A 21,256-nucleotide genomic window follows, 5' to 3' on the forward strand; every position below is an offset into this window, starting at 1 on the left:
CAACAAACCCAAATGAACATAGATGGAACCACCACACCAATAGGCACTTCTGACGAGACCAGAGGGGCAAAGTCACTGTTTCTAAACTTGATTTCCGGTGAAGAGAGGGGCAGCCCCTCCTTGCCCCTAATTAGCTTCGCCACTAACACTATCCTTCTTTTTCTAGTATTATGCACCATCCTTGTGGATGACCTAAGAAATGATTAGTGAGTTGTGAATTATGGAAAATGATTATTGAGAGTGGTTGTGTACAACTCATGTACAATCAGCCTATGATGTAATAATACATCAAATATTAATAATAAACAAATAAAGATAAAATAGTGGTAGGAGAAAATGACAACCTCATCTCATGACGTGCACTATATGTTAATCAACATCATCCCATGATCCCATCCCACAACAATGATTTACCATTTCAAGGGCTTTTTTAGTGTTCTATGAGAAATGAAAACAAAACTTTCTTAAAAGTAGGAGTTTTTATAGATTTTTTATCACCTGTTATATATATATATATATATATATATATATATATATATATTATCATATTTAATAATGTTAGCACTATAATTAATGTTAAATTATGAGATAACAGAGAGTTCATGAAACTTTAAAAAAATCTTCCTAACACTTATCGTGCTTTCATTTCGAAATCAAGATGGGATAGGATTTTGGTAATCAAATGACATGACAGATTGTTGACTACCTTCATAACGAAACTTTGAGCCTTATCTTGTTGTCAATTAGAGAGCCCATCAAAACGAAACTTTGAGCCTTATCTTGTTTTTCTCTTGTCAATTAGAGAGCCTATGGATAATCAAGTTTATGCGTTCGGTTTTCCACTCTTCCAATAATATAAATTAGGAGTCAATCACTTTGTTGGCGGCGAGGAATAATTTCGTACTTGTTATTCCAAACTATTCCAGATGACAGATGAAAGTTGAATTAAAAAACTGGTACAAGTTCAAAATAAGATCGACCACTCTTAAGGAGCACCAGCCACAACAAGAACAAGATATGATCAATAGAGGTAGCAGTCACGCTTTTTATAGAAGTGGACCCGCTGCTGGTGTGAAAGTTAGACTTGTCGTCAAGGGAAGACTGAAATGTCTTTGTGAGTCTTTCCGGCCTTGAAAGAGATGAATAATCGTGGCTTGCCACCAGTTATCCCCCTTTTTAAAAAGAAAAAAAAAATACATTCGCCATGCCCTCAAGGATTTAGTGTCCAATTTTCCCCCGTCGGAAAATTCTTAGGGAAACTGGGTCAATTCACCCAGCAGACCAGTTAAGCAGGTCAACTCGCGCCACCAGTTTCCAAATGGGGAAAGGATGCTCCAGCTTTCTGGGGTCATCCCCAAATAGAAACTATCAAACGATAAAAGTGCCCCCGTCTTTGTTTATTAATTTCTCTTTCTCTATAACTCTGTTTCGCAAATGATTTTCTCGTACATGCTCGCAGGATCAAGCTCTATCCTAAAATGCCAGGCCCACTCCCACCACCCGACCTTCCCACCTACAAAGAAGACCAGCCCAAGCCAACTTGATGTTCTAAACATTAAACGCTGTAGCTCAGCCCAGCAATGCTGAGGGTTTATTGGGCTTGGCGCTTGTCGGCCAAAAATTTGGGCCGGCGGCGGTCTTGCTTTGCACACTTCCCGGCAAAGAGGCAGTATAGCAGCCGAGTGCAATGTTAGCTTTAACAACACGCTGTCGTTCCGACTTGGGATCCACGTTATTGTACAAATACAGGAAAGCCCTTACGCTAATTCAATCTCCACCGCGGCAACCAAACCCATAATCGTAATTTGACTCGTGCCCCCTCCTCTTTCTCGCTGCTCTGTAAAGCACCCCAAAACCTCCGACCACTTTCCCTCCCCAATTTTTAAACCCTCGACTGTTTTTTTCTCTCTCCGTTCTCTCTCTATCCTCAGTGAACTGGACGAAGGAGAGCGCAGTCGCTCTACGACGTCGTAACCAAGAGCAACTGTAAAACATGATGAAATTCTTCAGAGGCAAAGACGATTCTTCACCGCCGTCGCCGTCGCAGTCGTTCTCTCCCTCGCCTTCGCGGTCGGTGACCGGTCCCCCGAGGCCGATACGGCTCGTCTACTGCGACGAGAATGGGAAGTTCCGGATGGATCAGGAGGCTGTCTCCATGCTGCAGCTCGTAAAGGAACCCATTGGTATCGTCGCGGTCTGCGGCCGTGCCCGCCAGGGCAAGAGCTTTATTCTGAACCAGGTTCGGTTTCTCGTCATTTTTCTCTCAAATGTTAAGTAGACATATCTTAATGATCATTTTGCTTTCTGCCTGTGAATTTTGTTTTCTGTCTCTGAATTCTAGGGTTTACGATTGTAAGGCATTTGTCGAATTAGGGGACTGCATTAAGTGTAGGAATTGTAGGGTTGCTTTAGGTTTCGGTTTTTGGCTAATTGAACAATGAACACGCTTTGAAAGGCCAAGTGTGGATCTTGGTGGACTTGGATGATGGTGGAATTACCTAACTGTCTTAGACTTGGATAATTGCAGGGTTACTTCAGGTTTCTCTAGTTCTTGGACTTGTCATAAGTAGCGTAAACCATGTTTTTGCAACAATGCTTGGGTATTATCGACTCTAAGACAAGGACGTATGCATTTACGATGGAATATTGTTGTGTTAATGTGAAATTTTGATTATATGGTCAAACGAAACTGGGGTGTGATTCACATTTAGCGTAAGATATAGAGATGGGCCTACTATTTAAAGAATTTACCGGTTTTTATCATCTCTCTCCATGAATTTATGAGCACTATTCTTACTTTTGTTTTTCTTCCCTACTGGTTTAATGTTGCTGAAAGAAACGTAATTGTTTTGGATTTCTCTATTGTAGCTCCTCGGAAGGAGTGGCGGATTTCAAGTAGCATCTACACATCGCCCATGTACAAAAGGGCTATGGTTGTGGAGTGCACCCTTTAAGAGAACTGCACTGGATGGGACTGAATACAATCTATTACTATTGGATACTGAAGGAATAGATGCTTTTGATCAGACGGTTAGCCTTTATTTGTTGCTTATAACATATTAGTTTCGGCTCATTTTATGATTGTGATAATGAGCATTATCAATTGTATTGTAATACTCATAACTTAATTTTATCTTACAGGAAACGTACAGCACACAGATATTTTCCTTAGCGGTTCTCCTATCTAGCATGTTTATTTACAACCAGGTTAGAAAAATTATGCGGTGGCTTTATACCTTCTTTTTGTATATGGTTTATGGTTTCTGCTTAATTTTTGTTTTTTTTTGTTTTGTTTTAGATGGGTGGTATAGATGAAGGTTCCCTTGACCGTATCTCTCTTGTCACTCAAATGACCAAGCATATACGTGTTAAAGCTTCTGGAGGAACCACAGCTTCTGAAATTGGGCAGTTCTCCCCAATCTTTGTGTGGCTTCTAAGGGTAATTGATTTTGAATGAACTTGTTTCTTTAATCTTTGTGCCATTGACTACAATGGTTCATCTGCTGCAATTACTTTTATTTTTATTGTCTTATAAATGCAGTGTATTTAGTAGAATGCGTTCAATGGATTTCCATACTTACTGCCTTGGTTTCAGGACTTCTATCTGAATTTATCAGAGGATAGTGGAAGGATAACACCTCGTGATTATCTGGAGCTTGCTTTGAAGCCAGTCGAAGACAGAAAAAGGGACGTAGTTGCTAAAAATGAGGTATTATTGGGCTCTACTTAGTTCTTGACTTTATTATTTCAAGAAGTTGCCTTGCCCACTCATACATGGTTTGTTCAACAGGCATTTTCTGCTTTAGATATACCCTTGTTAGCTTTTTTTGACCCCGTAGGCTCATTGAGCACTACCATTTCCAAATTATGTTTTCAATGTATATTGCTTAGAGGTGCTTATTGTACTATATGAATGATCAATACAGATACGAGCCTCCATTCGAGCTTTATTTCCAGACAGAGAATGCTTCACCCTTGTGCGGCCTTTGAATGACGAACATGATCTTCAAAGACTTGACGAAATTCAGGTCAGTGACTAACTGCTGTCTTTGTTCTCTGTGTTGTTGGTCATGAGCTCAACCCTGTTACTTTCTTTCTTTTCTATTAGTTGTATTGTATTGAAGCCTAAGTTTTTGTAATGCAGTTGGATAAATTAAGGCCTGAATTCAGAGCCGGGCTAGATGCATTGACAAAGTTTGTTTTTGAAAGAACAAGACCCAAGCAAGTTGGGGCAACAATGATGACAGGTCCAGTTCTAGTTGGTATCACACAGTCTTATCTTGATGCTCTTAATAAAGGCGCGGTGCCTACCATATCCTCTTCATGGCAGGTTTGTGTTCATCCTGAACTCCCTTTATGATTGGTATGAAATTAGAGGATCGATAGAAACTTTACCCTGAATAAATATTTATGAGGCATCATGTGATTCTTCTTACTCTGCAGAGTGTTGAAGAAGATGGTTGCCGAAGAGCACATGATTCTGCTCTTGAGGTGTACAAGTCTGCTTTTCAGCGTCCAAAAGATCCGGAAGAAGTAAGTTGTGCATTATGCCTTAATTGTTGTTGAATATACTGTTTTCTAAGTCCATATGTTGTAGGCTGCATTCAGGGAAGCACATGAAAAGGCAGTTCATAGATCATTGGCTGCGTTCAATGATGGTGCTGTAGGAGTTGGTCCACCAAGGAAGAAGTATGAGGCGGAGCTCCACAAAAAGTTGAAAAAGGAGTTTGAGGTACAGTGCAATGTAAAGCAAAATTTATAATTAGTAGGTTGTTGACACACATATGCATGCAACGCTGAACTGCATATACATCCATGCTATCCATAGTACAATTAATGGGTTTTGGCAATAGTATTCTTGCCTCAGTTGAATTCTTTCTGATAATAAATAGTTTAGTGACAATAGCTCACTTATCATGCATTTATCCGTTCTTGTTAACTCATCCCTTGTATACTTGGTCTTATTTTGTTTAAATTGGCTACTGACACAGGATTGTAAAAAGAATGCATATATGGAGGCAGAGTTGCACTGTTCAAATGCCATACAAATCATGGAAAGGAAGCTGAGAACAGCATGCCATGCTAGTGATGCTAATATTGATAATGTTGGGAAGGTAAACAACAGTGGGTTGCTTCTGTGGTCTTTAACATTTTCATTAATATTTTTTTAATATTTGAATTCTCTTTTTCTAGGTTCTTGATGGTCTTCTATCCGACTATGAAGCAGCAAGTCATGGTCCAGCAAAATGGCAGAAACTGACCATGTTCTTACAGAAGAGGTTTGCCAATTGTCTTTATTTCCTTCTTTTTGATTAATGTATGAGTGCATATTAACGGATTGGACAAAATCCAAATTCACAGTTTTGAAGGGCCAATACTTGACCTCGTCAAGAGACTGATTGACCAAGCTGGGTCAGAGAAGAATACCCTCATGTTGAGGTGCCGCTCATTAGAAGATAAGTTGGGGTTACTTAACAAGCAGCTGGAGTCTAGTGAGAAGTCTAAGTCTGAATATCTTAAGCGTTATGAGGATGCTATCAATGACAAGAAGAAGCTAGCTGATGAATATATGGGCCGCATAAATAACTTGCAGAGTAATCACAGTTCATTGGGTGAGAGATGTTCTGGCTTGATTAAAACATTGGATTCTGCAAAGCAGGAATCCTTAGAGTGGAAAAGAAAATATGAACATGTCTTATCAAGGCAGAAGGCTGAGGAAGATCAATGGAGTTCTGAAATTGCAATTCTCAAGTCCCGATGCAGTGCTGGTGAAGCAAGGCTGGCTGCTGCTCGGGAACAAGCTCAGTCTGCTCAAGAGGAGGCTGAGGAGTGGAAACGCAAGTATGACATTGCTTTTAGAGAAGCAAAAGCTGCTTTGGAGAAGGCTGCAACTGTCCAAGAGCGTTCAAGTAAGGAAACTCAAAAGAGAGAAGATGCTTTGAGGGCAGAATTCGCTGATACTCTGGCTGATAAGGTGATCCTCCTTCTCTCTCTCTCACACACACACACAGACAGAGAAACACATACAAACACGCACATTCACATGCACACTCCAATTCTCTAGTTTCTTATGGGATTCTGACTTGTTTTTCTTGTTGATTAATATTTAGGAGGAGGAAATAAAGGATAAGACGGCAAAGATTGAACATGCGGAGCAGTGCTTGACAACACTAAGGTTAGAATTGAAGGTGAGTTTGAATCTTGACACTTTGTAAGAATTGTTTTATGAGTTTGAATCTTCTCGACTCTAAGATTATAGTTCCATATCATTTGGTTATGCTGTATTGTGTGTATATACACAGTTACACACGGTTGGGAGGTTAACAGTGGGGTGGTTGTGCTAAGACTATTCTGATTGGTTATTTTAAAGTTCCCTAAAAATCATTGAAATTCGATCAAGAAGAATTCTTATTTTGCACATGTTTTCTTCTCGTGTGGTTACCTGTTTCAACACATATTTATCAATGATGTGATTGTTAACAATTGCACATCATTTGCAGGCTGCCCAATCGAAAGTAGATAGCTATGATGCTGAAACATCATCCATGAAGCTTGAAATAAAGGAGTTAAGTAAAAAATTAGAAGCTACAAATGCAAAGGCCCACTCATTTGAGAGAGAGAAAAAGATACTGGAGCAGGAGAAGATATATCTGGAGCAGAAGTACGAATCTGATATAAAAAGATTTGACGAAGTGCAAGAAAGGTGCAAAATTGCTGAAAAGGAAGCAACAAGAGCAACTGATATTGCTGATAGAGCACGGGCTCAAGCAGATACTGCTCAGAAGGAAAAGAGTGAGATGCAGAGATTGGCAATGGAAAGATTGGCTCAAATTGAGAGGGCTGAGAGGCTTATTGAAAGTTTGCAAAGGGAAAAAAGAGACTTGGATAATGAACTAGACAGAATTCGTGTATCAGAGATGGAAGCTCATTCGAAAGTTACCCTACTGGAGGGAAGAGTTGAAGAACGAGAGAAAGAAATAGAATTGCTTTTGAAATCAAATAACGAGCAGAGAACTAGTACTGTTCAGGTTCTTCAAGGCCTTCTGGAAAGTGAGCGCGCAGCACATGCAGATGCAAACAATAGGGCAGACCACCTCTCTCATCAGCTACAACTTGCACAATCACAACTTGATTCACTCCAGCAAGAATTGACTTCTGTTCGGCTGAATGAAACAGCATTGGATAGCAAGTTAAGGACTGCTTCCCGTGGGAAACGCTCAAGGGTAGACGACTATGAAATGGGCATGGACTCTGTTCAAGACGTGGAGATGAGTGATCGGATTTTAAGAGTGAATAAGAGGTCTAGAAGTACTACCAGTCCGCACACACAAAAAGAAGATGGTGGTTCGGTATTCAAGGGAGATGATGATACCCGCAGTCAGCAAACCAATTCGGAAGACTATAAAAAGTTCACCGTTGCAAAAATTAAGCAAGAACTCACAAAACATAATTTTGGTGCCGAAGTGCTCGAGTTGAGAAGCAATGCTAGCAAAAAAGAATGGCTTGATCTGTACGAGAAATGCATCCTCCAGAAGTTGTGACCAGTTTAAATCTACAGGGAGTCGTTGCAGGTAACTAGTCCAGGATCTAGCAAAAGCTTCAAGATCTCAATGGTTTGGTTTTCTGGTAAACCTCACCGGCGTTGCTGCAAATAGTACGTTTTATTCTAGTGTGACTACAGAAGGTTGAAATATTTAGGCGCCGGCGCTTAGGAATTTGAGATCAACTACTCTTTAGGTTAGCTGTCATTAATTTGCCTTTATCTGTGTGTGTGTGTGTGTTTTAGCATCCTTTCCGTCTCCGAGTTTTACACATGCGATTTCTTTGTTGTTCGCCGGTGTGATTCATCACGCGTCTTAATTGTATGACGATTTCCGAGTCTAGGGATTATAAGCCTAGGGGTTGATTGGTTTGATTCAGTTTGTGCTGTGTGGTTATGTTGATGACAATAGAGAAGTTGTATTGTATTCATAGAGAAGTAAGGGATTTGTTTGTTCCAAGTCGTTTGCAACATTTCTTTCTGCATCCGAAGTTCTGCGTTTGATTCTCTTCTTGCGTGTATACGAAGTCTTAATAAAGAAAAATCTGGAACAAGACCGCCGAGCTCGCAGTTACCACTTGCCGTATTGCATGATTGTACATTCGTCTCTTTTACAACTTGATGCCCTCACAATTAGTCTTATGGTGTTTACATATGGGGAAAAGGATATGGTGGAATGGGAATCATACCCCATTCCTGATTATTCCTCCGTTTACCAACTTAAGCAGAATGAATAGTTCTGCGGGCCCCACATAAAATCAGGAATTCAACTCCTGATATTGTCGAGTATTTGGATTCCGGGGAGAAGGCTCCATCCGAAATCAAATTTTCTTTCCCAAAATGCCCTACACCTTCAGCATTCCTTTACATCTTCTCGTTGTCCTTTGCCATCCTCTCCAGTGGCTTTCTGCTCCTCCGCCGCCTCCTCTCGCTCCACCACCTTAAAATCCTCCATGTCCTCCTCCATAGGATTCGGCATAGCAAAATCAACCAAAAAATGGCAAGCGTACCCAAAGCAAAAATCAAATCTTAAGAAAATCTGAACCCAGTTGCCACCATTGATAATAATAGAAAATTCAACAACAAAGGGAAACGCAAGTGGCAGAGAAGAGAGTGGTACCAGAGAGGCCGAGGGAGAGGAGTGGGTTCGGGTGAGAGAGACCCGAGAAAGACCTGAATTGGAACTTGGGGTGGCAGAGTCCCATGCTAAGGCGCAGGCTCTGATGCCCGCACGTCGCCGAAGAAGAAGCGGTAGGAACAGTGATCTCTCCGTCGGGATGAGGCTATGAGCCGTGGGTTCTAGATAATGTCAATTTGGATGAGGACAGTGGGTTCTAGGTTAAGTAGATAAGCACGAGAATTCCACTAAGAAATCCAAAAATAAAATAATAAAAGTTTTACTAAAAAAAAAAAATAATAATAATGGCTCTCTCTTCTTAAAAAAAAAAGAGAAAGAATAAAAGATTTACTAAAAATAATTAGCATATAAAATAGATTAATTAAACTAGGGGTATTTTAGTAATCACAATAGTTTTCATTCCGATTCATGTGAATTAGTAAATAGTTATATAGATCAATGTCATTCCTACTCCGATTCCAGACAGTTTTAGTAAACAACTTCAAAAGGAATCTGATTTTGATTTCACCTCACTTATTTTTCTCCTTAATTCAATTCCTCTCAATTTGATTACGGATTAGTAAACGCACCCTTAGTACTTTTCAGAAGGTTAATCGCAAAGGAGAAAATTTAAGGTTGCTGATATTTATATAACTTTTTTTTTTATCGTCTATACATTTGTTTAATTTTTGGTATTCATATTGGAATTAAAAAATATGAAAAGACAAAAATTAACAGAAGTGTATGAAATATAAAAAGGGGTTGTGGATAGCACCTCCCAAAATTAATACAAAACTCAATAGTAAAGTCAGTCAACATTACTATTGACGGGGCTGCCTAACACCGGGTGAGATCAATGTGGTGTTGAGTGGAACTAAAATGGAGTGTTTTGTCGAAAGTGCTCTACGAATAACGGTGGTCGGGCTGTCCATACTTAGGCTTAGTAATTGAGGACAAGTATTTACAATCTACCGATGAAATTGAAAAAGAAACCTATTAACAATGTTTCTGCAATGGGATTTTTTTTTCTTTTAGTTGTTGGGAACTTTAACGAAAATATCTCGGTATTGTTAATGAAAAACCACATTTTTACACTAAACAGTCAATCCTGGTACTATTTACTTTGTCCTTTATTTTAGTTTTCCTTTAGTTTTATGATAGTTGAAGAAGATTGCAAGTCTGCAACAGCAGGGAGGGAAGGGAAAGGAGAGGGAGGAGGAGAGGGAAAAATATGACGGTCAGATAAATCTTATGGTGTATATTAATTGGTAAAATAGATAATTATAAAATATTAAAATAGAAGAATGATAGGGAATGATAACATATTATATTTAAAACTTATCATGTGACGAGTTTTAAGTGGATTGTAATACTACTCAACAAAGTTTAGTGGCAAGTCGAGCTCTACACAATTTTTTTCTCCAATATTTCAATGCCAATGGATATGAATTTTTCACCTAATTTACTGTAGACAAATAGAAAAGGTTTTTGATCAAAATTGCTACACTTATCAAGTTTCTCGTACAACATTTATATCACCTCTATTATCTGTGTGCATTGATAAGTGATGTCTCTATTCGAGAGGTAATACAAAAATAGTATGAAAATTATAATAAATGTAGCATTAGTAATACTCATCTTTGAATTTTCTTTGATTCTCAATGAAATGTTCATGATTGTTGTATTCTCATATTCAAGTCAAGCTTTCAAAGTTGTAATTTAGTACTACAGTCTAATAGTGTTCTTCATTCACTTATAAGTGAGAGGTCTAGATTCAAATGTCATTAATGATGCGCTCAATATCAATTATTATGATTAACTCATCATGTGGTTTAATCCATCCATTCTACCGCTCGAACCAAAAGAGTCATGTATATAAAATTAAAACAAATTAACTTCGCTTAGACTTTCCATGACGGATGACTCTCTTGAAGTATTAATATGCAAAAATTGCTGATTATTATTATTATTATTATTTTTTGGTGAACTTAATTCTTATTTGTTTGACAAATTCCAAAAGTGCTTTCTCTCATAGGCTGTATGAATCATCGTATTTGACAGGTCCATTATCTTACACACACACACTCATACTCACATAGACGAAATATATGTCAGACTACAGTAAAAGAATATTAAAATCTATATAAAAAAATATCTCTAATCAAACTCCATAGCTACATAAGATCGATTTATGTTATCCGACAGTGGCCATCCGAAACTATTCAGCTTTAATGTCCTGTGAGACAAATTAATCAGATACAAAAGTTTGTATAATCATGTCAATATATACATTTCCAAAAGAAAAAAATCATCTTAACCACCAATTAACTGCTCATCATCATAAAATCCACGATCACAATATATTAATACATTAATATGGATTAAAAATACCCAATATAATTGTATAACATATTCTCCTTAATTTCTTATTGTTTTTAGTCACCAAAAATCTCAATATTGTAATCATTAACTTATTTGATCACGGTAGTAGTAATCCACCGAAACCCTAGCTATGTGTATAAAACTACCTCGGTTGAAGAAGACTGATGCTATTCACAAATATTTTTTTACGTTCCACACGCTTTTTGTTAATTTCTATCATTTGATCATCTTCAAACCAATCGATCCGACGGCCGAAAATTAAGAGAGTTGTGTGGAAGGTAAAAATAGGTGTGTGGAAAGCACCATCCTAGAAAAAAAGAGAGCTCTTCCATCCATATCCAATATTGTCAAATCACACTATTTCCTCTCAAGCTTCCCTTTGCTTGCATCTGAAGTTAATCGAATAAACGAAGACCCGTCACCTTGGACAACTAAATTTGGGATTAGCTGAGGTGGGCTTTCTCTATTATCGCCCCCTTGATTATGATTATGTTGATGATGATCATAATTAATGAAAGGACCTCCAGGATCATAGTACTCCACAAGACCTGCCTTCTTTGCTAGAGGAAGAGGGTTAGTAGCAGCACTAATCAGACCATCATGCCCTTGCCCACCTCTTATATTCACACCTTTGTGATGATCAAACGCTGGAACGTCCTTACTTGATCCACATTGCCTAGGCTGTGTTTGGTAAAAGACCTTTGAGACCACCAGCTCACCATCTTTCTCCTCCTCATTGTTGCCAAGGTGGTATTGGTGCATGACCCAATTGGTCTTTTCTGGTTTTCTTTGCCTCCCATAGTTGGTGTAGAGGACTAAGATCTTTTTGAAACCCTTCACTGCTCCGCCGACAAGAACCGGCCTTGTCTTGCCGGTTTTGTGCCATCTGGTTTCGCTTCCATCTTCTTCGGTGTGAACCTTCCTTCGCTTTCTGGTCCCAGTCGTGTATGCCTTCGATGGACGGTGGAAGAAGTGGCGGATTTGTCCGTCTTTGTTCACTCCTGCATGGACGTCAGATGCCCAAATAAAATTTGGTATACTTTTATCACGTAAAAATTTCAATTACAAAAGAAAAATTGAGGGTAAGTTGAACAAATTAATCCATAAATGGTGTCACAACTCGATGAAGAAAATTAAAGATTAACATGATAAAACTAAGACATAGCAGTGCATGGCTATATAAAATAAGAAAACAGACTAATTAAGGTTGTAAGACTATATATATATATGTGATGTCGTTTAGTATAACATCCAAATATGTATAGCCAACTTGTGCATTCACATGCATAAAACATGCTTGAAAAGAGAAGATTATATATGAAACACAAACATATTAACTTGAATGATTTTAGAAGGAGAAGCAACCAAACACTACATGTGCTGGTTATATGTTTGTTTCATTTTGACATCTAAAAATAGAGACGTATATGCAAGTTCAAGCGGTTAAGAATATTTAGCTCTGAAAATCAGGTCTTACGTTTAACTAATAAAATACATAATCCCAAGTAAAATAAAATAAGATGTCAAGTATATTTGAGGGGTGCACTTTTGCTCACTCGTCTCAAGTGATGGTAATGCTTACCACTCTATTTATCACCATTGATTGAGTTTAAATTTTGGTATTTGTGTATATCTACACAAATAGATCTCGAAATTTAAACACATCTAATGGTGATTAAATAATGTGATGAGCATCGCCATCACTTAAGGACGGTGAACAAAAATATTCCTAGAGTATGTTTTGGGATCAAATCCGTCAGCTTTGCAATCAAATGAATGAGGATTAATTAATTAATTAATACCTGTGATTTGCTTCTCCATTACTATTCCTAGATAGGGTTTTATTCAGAAAAGCAAAAAATTTACCAAAAAAAAAAAAAAAACAAACAAACAAAATAATTAGTAACCTGGTAGCTTTTCTGGGTGAGTGTAGCAAATCCCATTCTCCCCTTCAAGCGTTGGTATGAACTCATCAATGAGAGGATGCAGCTTTCTGGTATCAGACAAAACCTTTGCCTCTAAATGTTGAAGAATTTCTTGGTCAGTTGGATCAAACTTCACTCCTGCTGGTAGTCCAGGCAAATCATGGATTCCTGCCTATATAACATCACATAAACGAAAAAAACAAAAAAAATGATAACAAACAATTAATTCATGTAGAAATCAAATAGTTAGAGTAAAATTTAATTGAACAAATTAACAACAATAGGTCATCGATTCCAAATATACACAATACTAAGTGAATTTCTAATACCTGGTCTTGGAATTCTATGTGATGTCCACAAGAGGGGCAAGTTATGTTCCGAAATTCATTTGGATTATTAGGGTTATTAGGAGGAGGGGCGCCGATAATCTGAATGGCCCTCTCATCGTCGGAGTCGTTGCACCATGTCATGATCTGATCTCTGCCGTTTTTTCTTTGAGGCTCATTCCAAACCCCAGATCTTCTTGTTATTTCCTCCACCTCTTCCAAATATACACACAAAAGAAGCTCTCAAAATATTAAGCAAAACTCCAAAAAAAAACAAAAAACAAAAGAAAAGACCTAAAAGCAAGCAAAGCAGACAAGCAACCAGCAAGCTTGTCACTTTTAAAGCACGTTTTCCATAACCATATCCACTTTGTTGCTCATCTTCTTCTTCAATATTGATGTTTGGATGGAATAATAAAATTGCTATTTGATCTTTCTCCTCCCATTTGTTTTCTCTTCTCTTATGATATTATCTCTTCACACAGAACTGCCTCCGTAAAAAACAGATGGGGAGAGAGAGAGAGAGAGAGAGAGAGAGAGAGAGAGAGAGAGGAAAAAGAGAAGTCGAACAAAGGGTAGCAAGTTAAGCTACTATATAAAATAAAGAACGGGTAGAAGAATGAATTTCTAGAAATAGAAAAGGTTGCTTGAACGTCAAGTTTGGTTATGCTTGTGTACATACGCTTGTACAATAGAATCCGTGTAGTCCTTATATTTAATTAATTGGTTCCTCCTTTTGTTTTTCCCTAAGGGTACCACTCTTCTGTCCTAAAAGGAGTGTTTAATTAAACCATAATTAAAAAAAAAAGTTACTTATGGAATGGTGTTAATTATAAATAAGGCATACTGAATGAGTAAAAATAATAAGAAAAGGATTTTATAAAAGATAAAAAAAAAAAAAGGTGGCTAGAGTGGAGAGGGGGGCAACCTGATTCTTTTGGGGACGTTTTACCTCTTTAGAGAGAGAAAGAGAGGAAGGGAGAGGAGGGTTTTGGTATTTAGGGTTAGAGTTGGGACTTTAGCTGCAGTGTCAACCTAGATTGTCCTTAAAGATATATGTACATTTTCATGGACACCTACATACGAACGAACCCCAAAACAAACTACTTATAGTCTTAAACATATATAAATTAACATTGTTGGGATCGAAAAATATTCATACAATACCAACTTCTCTGCTGCTGTATGTATGCCCCATTTCTCCCTTTCTTCGCGTAGACTTCTAATGGCAAGCAAGGAATCACTGTCTCCCTCTCCCTCTCTCTCTAAAAAAGACACATTTGCAGATGAAGGGTGGTTGGTGCTTTCGATAAAATGTTCTCTGTCTTTGCAGTAATTACTAATTAATTAATAATGTCACATATATATGTTTCAGTGCAATGGTAATACTTGCCATGCAATAATCAGTCTTTGTTAATTTATTTTATTATTGATTATGGGTCGTTTTCGATGTATTTGCCAACAAATTAATATTGTGATTAATTCAGAAAACCGATTAAGTATGGGTATGCAATACATGTCACTTTTGGCTTAGGCAGCACGATTACGAGTCTACGATGTTCACCCTCATATTTATTTGAGCAAATATCCACTGCAACCGCCTCCAACCGCAATAGTTACAATCCACCTCTTCCAACCACCATGTTCCACGTACAATACTACGCCAGATGGACTTGTGTCATTGGGTGATAGGATGGTGTCTTCCATTGCAGAAAAGGACGTTGTTGCAGGGAAGAAGTGCCCAGTCGTATATACTGCTTGTACCAGCCGACATATACATGTATGTGAGCTTCTCAAAGAAGCCACGCAACTGGAAGCTTAAGCACGAAGCTTTGGGCTTTTAGGATATTTGCTTTGTGTTTTTGTGATACCTTTAACGTGTGGGTTATAGGGTTTTTGGGACTTTGTCAAGTTGTTGCCCAATCCAGTTATAAGATGGATACATAAAACGGTCTCATGTTCTTCCACTTGTCTGTCGTTTTGTTTTTGTTCAGACCCTGATCAGCTTGAAAACAAATTAATTGGGTCTAAATTAACAAATTAAGCTCTAGTTTAATTCAAAGTCATAGTCACAAGATGAATTTATATGAAAGAAAATACAGTGAAATTGATGAGTAACCAATTAAGTTTCATAAGTAGGTATGATTGCATGGGAATCAAAGACCTTTTGCACCACTTGGGTTACTTTTGGGAAACATTAACAGAAATTTTTTATTTCATTTATGAGGGGACCAGCTAATGGTTTGGCCACGGCAACCTACATTTTTAGAGCTTAGGAAGACTCACAGAAGCATTTCAACTCCCTTCTGACTATGATCGTGTGATTCACCATTTCTAGGAATTGAATTCAAGATGTGCTGTGTGAAATATGAGCCTAAAATTTGTCCCCAACCACTAAGTCATCCCGTGATAACTAACATTAACAACAATTTGGATTTAACTTGGTAAAGACGCGTAGAAAAAAGGTAGTACTCCAAGTCTCCACATATTGACCATTTTGTCAATTGAACATGACTTTGGGTTGGATGAGATGAGATTTTCTTGAATACAAGGAGATTTGACTTGGATTAAGCCAAATGGACTTTTTGGTTTATTTTATTTTTCTTGTTTGTTGGGATCATGTACTAATAGGTTTGCAACATGCATGGAAAGAGACTGATGAATGTTGAGAATATTGAAGAGAATTTGTGTATAAGTTATACAAGCAATGTTAGAGAGGGATGAATCGAAAACATGACCTTAAATGAAAGATTAAATGCTCATCGCGTAAGTTTCAAACTCCTTAAAAATAAACTTCTTGTTTAGATTTAGGAAAAATTAGTATCCAGTCCTTAGTTATTACTGTTCATTGACTGAAACCTTATTAGTTTTCAGATTTTGATCAAAGTCCCTAGCATTAATGTAATAATGAATTTATATGTCAGTTACATAATTTTTTTTAAATAAAAATTAGTAATTGATTTAGAATTTTAATACTCACACCTTTATTAAACTCCTAACTAATTTTCAATTCAAAACATTTCCAAAATAAATAAATAAATTAGAATAAGTTTGTACCCATTAGCTTTTTTTAAAAAATGTTTTCAAATTTTTAATCTTATATGTACCCACTCATGTAATTTTTTCAAATTTTTAATCTTAAAATGTACTCATTCTTAAATATACCAATTTGTTATATGTAAAATGTACATTTTTTTTTTATACAAAATCTATTCAATTTTTTTCTAATCCATTTTTAAACTTATATGGGTACATTCTTTTTTCTTTGATTTGAGAATGTATCCATGTCAAGTTTAATCGAAGAAATTTACTAATATTATTAAGCCTAATATCTTTTCTTGTTTTTTGGTCATTTTGAAGAATGTACCCATGTTTTGGTACAATAATTTTTTGGTTAATTTTGATGAATGTACCCATGTTTATATATGACACACACACAATAGTATATTTATATTTTAATATTTTTATTCCCACAAATTATGGTTTTTTATTTAAAATCTCTTTAATATAAACAACTATAAATTTAAAATTTTAATTTAAAAAATATTGTAACATACATAGAAATATTATCATATTAATTTGAGGGACTTCGATCAAAAATTGAAAACCAACAAAGTTTCAGTCAAAGAATATTCATAGTTATGGACCGTATCCAAAGTCTCCCTTCGATTTATTTGTCATTCCGTAAAAACTTTAAAGAAAAGAGGATACCCTTAATTACGTAAGCTATATGTCTATTACAAACTATGTGTGTTTAGCTCAACAATATTTCCTTCCCTTTATGTAGGAGAAAAACTTCGGTGCAGTTATCTAGCAATGACAACTCTCACATCAGATGCTCAACAATATTTCCTTACCTTTATGTAAGAGAAAAACTTCGGTGCAGTTACCTAACAATGACAACTCCCACGTCAGATTAGACCAACAAGGGATCAAGTAGAACTAAAGTTCAGGAGGTTACTTATTTTTTACAAAAATGACTTACAGATAACATGGTTGGACAGTTCTATCCAAATTTTTCTCCTTAAGACCGTAAAACCACCATTTATGACAACTTCCTTTAGAAAGAAGACTAAAGCAAATATTAATCGTGAGAAACATTCTTATAAATCACGATCATCCAAACAATGGAAATAATGCAAAACTTTATTTTCTTTTCTTTTCCCCTTTATTTCTCCGTCTCTGTCAAATTGTTATTGCTATTTCTAGTGTCTACTACAATTTATCTGTTCAACCCGTTGCTACAGAAAATCCCAAAGCATTGGGACTTTGTGTTCAATGCATCTGTTCAGCCCATTACTTGGGTTGGTACAGGTTTTTATTTGATTTCCTTTTTAGAAGAAAAAAGGGAAAAACTACTCATTCCGCATCCAAAGGAGTTTAAGTACTGGTTTGGTACTGAGCTACTATTATAAAATGTGGGTATTAAAAAAAGCTGAGCTCAAAAAGGTGTTTGATAAACACTTAAAAACAACTTATTTTCACAGTTTTAGGTGAAAAAAAGCTGAAAACGTGAAACAGCAAAAATGAGTTTATTCTCACAGCACAGCAGAAGCAAATTTCTTTTTTCAAAGCACAACAATACCAAATTAGCTCTAAAACCCATATCCAGCCACTGTTCAAAGCTACAAATTAAGTGTTTGTTTTTAAATTCACTTGCATTTTTACTAATAAAATTGGTTTCAAAAACAATTTTATCAAAAGCGTTTTCAATCATTTTAAAAGCATTTCCAAACGAGTTCTAAACACTTGTTCATTTGATTTCTTTTTTAGACTGTTCTAGTAAAACCTTAGGAAATGTGAATGTGTTGGCAGAATATTCTGCCCACCATCCTTGTCGGAGTTCGAAATTTCCACCAGGGATGTTGACATTCATTGTGAAAACAGATATTTGTGATTGTGAAAATGGAAATGATTTTTGGACATTGTTTTCAGCACATTCCTGTTTTTTTTTTTATCATTAGTTTTTTACTTTATATGATTTAAAGATTAAAAATGAATAAGAATACATGAAGAGAAAAATATTTGTGAAAATCATTCCTGCGTGAACAAACCCATAAAACAAAGATTTTCTCCCATTACTATAAGCTTTTAATCACCTAAGATTCGGGATTCAAATATTTCTAATCAGGACTTTATAAAAGTAAATGTCACGTTCCGCGTGTCACGAGATACATAGGGTTCTATATCGAAGGGTCATACTTCTCGTCTTCTTTTCTTCCACCAATTTAGCTTATTTATAGGAGTCACAAGCAGGAGATCGATGAAAAGGTTTTCATCTCTCCCTATCTTAAATTACAAACTCATTGAATTATAGACATCTCTCTTATTTTCACCCCTTAGATAGTGCCAAAACCAGGAGAATAATTCTAACAACAATATATGTCGTAGATTATACAATGTTTATGTCCACCATGACAGGTTGGAACACTCAACCACCATCCGTGAACATATAAACAATATGAATCCCGGTAGATTGGATTAGATAATATGCAACCAATTGATAATAAATCAATTTGTAATTTATTTACACGAAATTTTTAGTCAAATAGATGAGCAATAACAATCAAACAAAAGAATCAACAGAAAGAGAAATTGATTGAAACAAACAAACAAAATATTGGGTCCCTTTGGGCACCAAAAGATCTCAATCAACACAAAAGCAAGATGAAATTCACTGCTCAGAAGACAAAGCGACCGCCCACATTTCAATTTATCATTCCTCAAAACACCTCTTCAAATCAACACTGTTTAATTACAGTTTATACTGTTTAATTGCAAATTACAATCTAATACATATAAAAAAAAATTAAATTACAAAAACTATCTTATACACACGTCTAATTCTCATTTGCCTGTAAAAAGATATAACCGAGTCAAATATTTTCTTTAGAAATATACTACAACGTACTCGCACGTGTACTTGTTACAACGCAATTACAATAAAAAACCCTAAATTTCCAAATCGTGCTTGGTACCCAATTCTCATCATATACTAATAACAGCAACTTTTTTTGAACAAAAAGTCGTGGCATTAATTCCACTTTGAATTTAAAGAAAAAAAGAAACCAAATAATTTTCGATGTCATACTTTCAATCCATCTCCAAACTGCTCAAAATAGTTGCCACTTGACCAATTGAAGGCCTGCTTTTTCTGGAATTACCAACACAAGCGGAAGCAACTTTAGCCAATCTAACAAGAGGCAAAATCTCAGAAGGGATCGCAAGACGGGGGTCCAAAAACTCACTAAACCTCTTTTCCTTGATCAATGGCAATGACCAATTCACAAGCCTCCCCTCGTCACACAACCTACCACTCAAAAGCTCCAACAAAACCACACCAAATCCGTACACGTCGCTTTCCTTGCAAGCGCCGCCTCCTCCTCCTAGCCCGCCGTCCCAATACTCGTCGTCCACGTGTCCCAATAGGCCTCTCTTCTCTTGGGGAGCCAAAAACGATAGCCCATAATCACAAACCTTAGCACGAAAGTTGACATCTATCAAAATATTTGAAGCCTTGACACACCCATGTATTATGTTTGGAGCCACCCCTTCATGCAAATACTCAAGCCCTTTGGCTGCCCCTGCTGCAATCTTCAGCCTGTGGTTCCAGTCCAACGACGCGCCATCTGAATTTTGATGCAAATAGTAGTCTAAGCACACCATGCCTACAAACTCCATCACTATAATCCTCTCACCTGGGCCTTCTGAGTACCCAATAATCGGCACTATATTGGGGTGCTGAGCTAGAGATATTGACCTAAGTATTCTAGAAAACCCAAAACCTGCATTGCTCAAAACATGCCTAGAGTGAATTCTTTTCACCGCTGCTATCTGCCCCTTCTCGAATATGGCGGCATAGACGGTCCCGAAACGGCCTTCTCCGACAATTCTCCGATGATTGAAACCGTCTGTGGCAACATCTATGTTGGTCAAGGGATACACTTGAGCACTAGGCTTGGTTGGTGGTGGTGTTTCTTGGGTTTGGACTGGTTTTTTCTTGCAGAGGAGGATGAGAGTGAGGACAGCACCAAGAATAACAGTGGATGTGCAAAGTAAGGATATGATAATAAGATAGGCAACATGTTTACTGTGGTTCATCATGTTTTGATCTGGTCTGATCAGATTGATTGGAAAACAAGGGAAGAGAGGAAGATGGATATAATATATATATATATATATATATATATATATATATATATATATATGTGTGTGTGTGTGTGTGTGTGTGTAAGTATATATAAATATTGGTTTCAAATATGGTGAGCTTACAAACTAACAAAGAGTTAGACTAAATGAAATTTGAAAGAGAAAGTAAGAAAAAGTTAGACTAGGGTGGATTGGTAAGAAACTTGGAAGTCTCTGGGTCATAGTTTAGTTATATGTTGGTTCATAGTTGGCCTCCTCCTCATCATCATTTTGAAAGTGATCTTTAATTTCCAAGTCCATGTCAGAGAAAACTTTTGGAAAACGCAATGACTATGGCTTGGTTTGGTACTGAGGTAATTCTGAAAAAAGTTGGTATAAAAAAAAGCTGTGAGCTTTTTTGTGTTTGGTAAACATTCAGCTTCAGCTTTTTTTTCACAGTTTTGGGTGAAAAAAAAAGAAGTCAAAAACACAAAGCTGCAAAACCCAGCTTTGAAAAACCGGCTTTTTTCACATTTGTTTTACATAAAAGTTTACCAAACACTATAATACTGTTTTTTTTTTCAAAAGCACTTTTACAAAAAAGTTTACCAAACACTCTGCTGCTTTATTTCACAGCTGCTTATTCTCACAGCACAGTAGAAGCAGCTTTTTTTCAAATCACAGCAATACCAAACCAGCCCTTAATCTTAGAAAATTTTGTGCTTTGATCATGCTTAGGTATGATTTGGGTTCCTTAATTTCTCCTAAAATAGAAAAAGCAATAAAAAATAGTATTAAGATTAAAATGTGACTTCAAGGAGCTTAATATCTCTAAAAT

General features: G+C 36.7%; 3 protein-coding genes across 3 annotated transcripts; 1 reads left to right on the forward strand and 2 right to left on the reverse strand.

Moving 5' to 3' along the window:
* The first annotated feature begins 1,765 nt into the window (after window positions 1–1,765).
* On the forward strand, window positions 1,766–8,000 carry LOC126588037 (uncharacterized). Its single transcript, XM_050253170.1, has 14 exons — window positions 1,766–2,239; window positions 2,869–3,030; window positions 3,142–3,207; window positions 3,299–3,439; window positions 3,596–3,709; window positions 3,927–4,028; window positions 4,145–4,330; window positions 4,444–4,533; window positions 4,598–4,732; window positions 4,992–5,114; window positions 5,194–5,279; window positions 5,362–5,974; window positions 6,111–6,188; window positions 6,501–8,000. Exons 1-14 carry the CDS (start codon window positions 1,994–1,996, stop codon window positions 7,539–7,541), a joined length of 3,183 nt encoding a protein of 1,060 aa, XP_050109127.1. The 5' UTR covers window positions 1,766–1,993; the 3' UTR covers window positions 7,542–8,000.
* A 2,998-nt stretch (window positions 8,001–10,998) lies between these two features.
* LOC126588042 (NAC domain-containing protein 73) lies at window positions 10,999–13,857 on the reverse strand. Its single transcript, XM_050253176.1, has 3 exons — window positions 13,294–13,857; window positions 12,947–13,136; window positions 10,999–12,040 (listed from the first exon to the last, which is right to left on the reverse strand). The coding sequence occupies exons 1-3, from the start codon at window positions 13,432–13,434 to the stop codon at window positions 11,397–11,399; spliced, it is 975 nt and encodes a 324-aa protein (XP_050109133.1). The 5' UTR covers window positions 13,435–13,857; the 3' UTR covers window positions 10,999–11,396.
* A 5,283-nt stretch (window positions 13,858–19,140) lies between these two features.
* Window positions 19,141–20,643, reverse strand: LOC126588041 (serine/threonine-protein kinase-like protein ACR4). The gene has a single exon (XM_050253175.1). The coding sequence runs from the start codon at window positions 20,392–20,394 to the stop codon at window positions 19,384–19,386; it is 1,011 nt and encodes a 336-aa protein (XP_050109132.1). The 5' UTR covers window positions 20,395–20,643; the 3' UTR covers window positions 19,141–19,383.
* Window positions 20,644–21,256: the final 613 nt, after the last annotated feature.

Source organism: Malus sylvestris, chromosome 10, assembly GCF_916048215.2.
Source record: "Malus sylvestris chromosome 10, drMalSylv7.2, whole genome shotgun sequence".
NCBI lineage: Eukaryota > Viridiplantae > Streptophyta > Magnoliopsida > Rosales > Rosaceae > Malus > Malus sylvestris.

Bases quoted from the DNA above. Each gene is read 5' to 3' on its own strand.
- LOC126588037 (XM_050253170.1), top strand. From the start codon at position 1,994: ATGATGAAATTCTTCAGAGGCAAAGACGATTCTTCACCGCCGTCGCCG. The intron at 2,240-2,868 runs GTTCGGTTTCTC...TCTCTATTGTAG, and splicing joins AGAGCTTTATTCTGAACCAG to CTCCTCGGAAGGAGTGGCGG. The intron at 4,029-4,144 runs GTCAGTGACTAA...TTTGTAATGCAG, and splicing joins AAAGACTTGACGAAATTCAG to TTGGATAAATTAAGGCCTGA.
- LOC126588042 (XM_050253176.1), bottom strand. From the start codon at position 13,434: ATGACATGGTGCAACGACTCCGACGATGAGAGGGCCATTCAGATTATC. The intron at 13,137-13,293 runs GTATTAGAAATT...GATGTTATATAG, and splicing joins ACATAGAATTCCAAGACCAG to GCAGGAATCCATGATTTGCC. The intron at 12,041-12,946 runs GTTACTAATTAT...ACGTCCATGCAG, and splicing joins TCACCCAGAAAAGCTACCAG to GAGTGAACAAAGACGGACAA.
- LOC126588041 (XM_050253175.1), bottom strand. From the start codon at position 20,394: ATGATGAACCACAGTAAACATGTTGCCTATCTTATTATCATATCCTTA.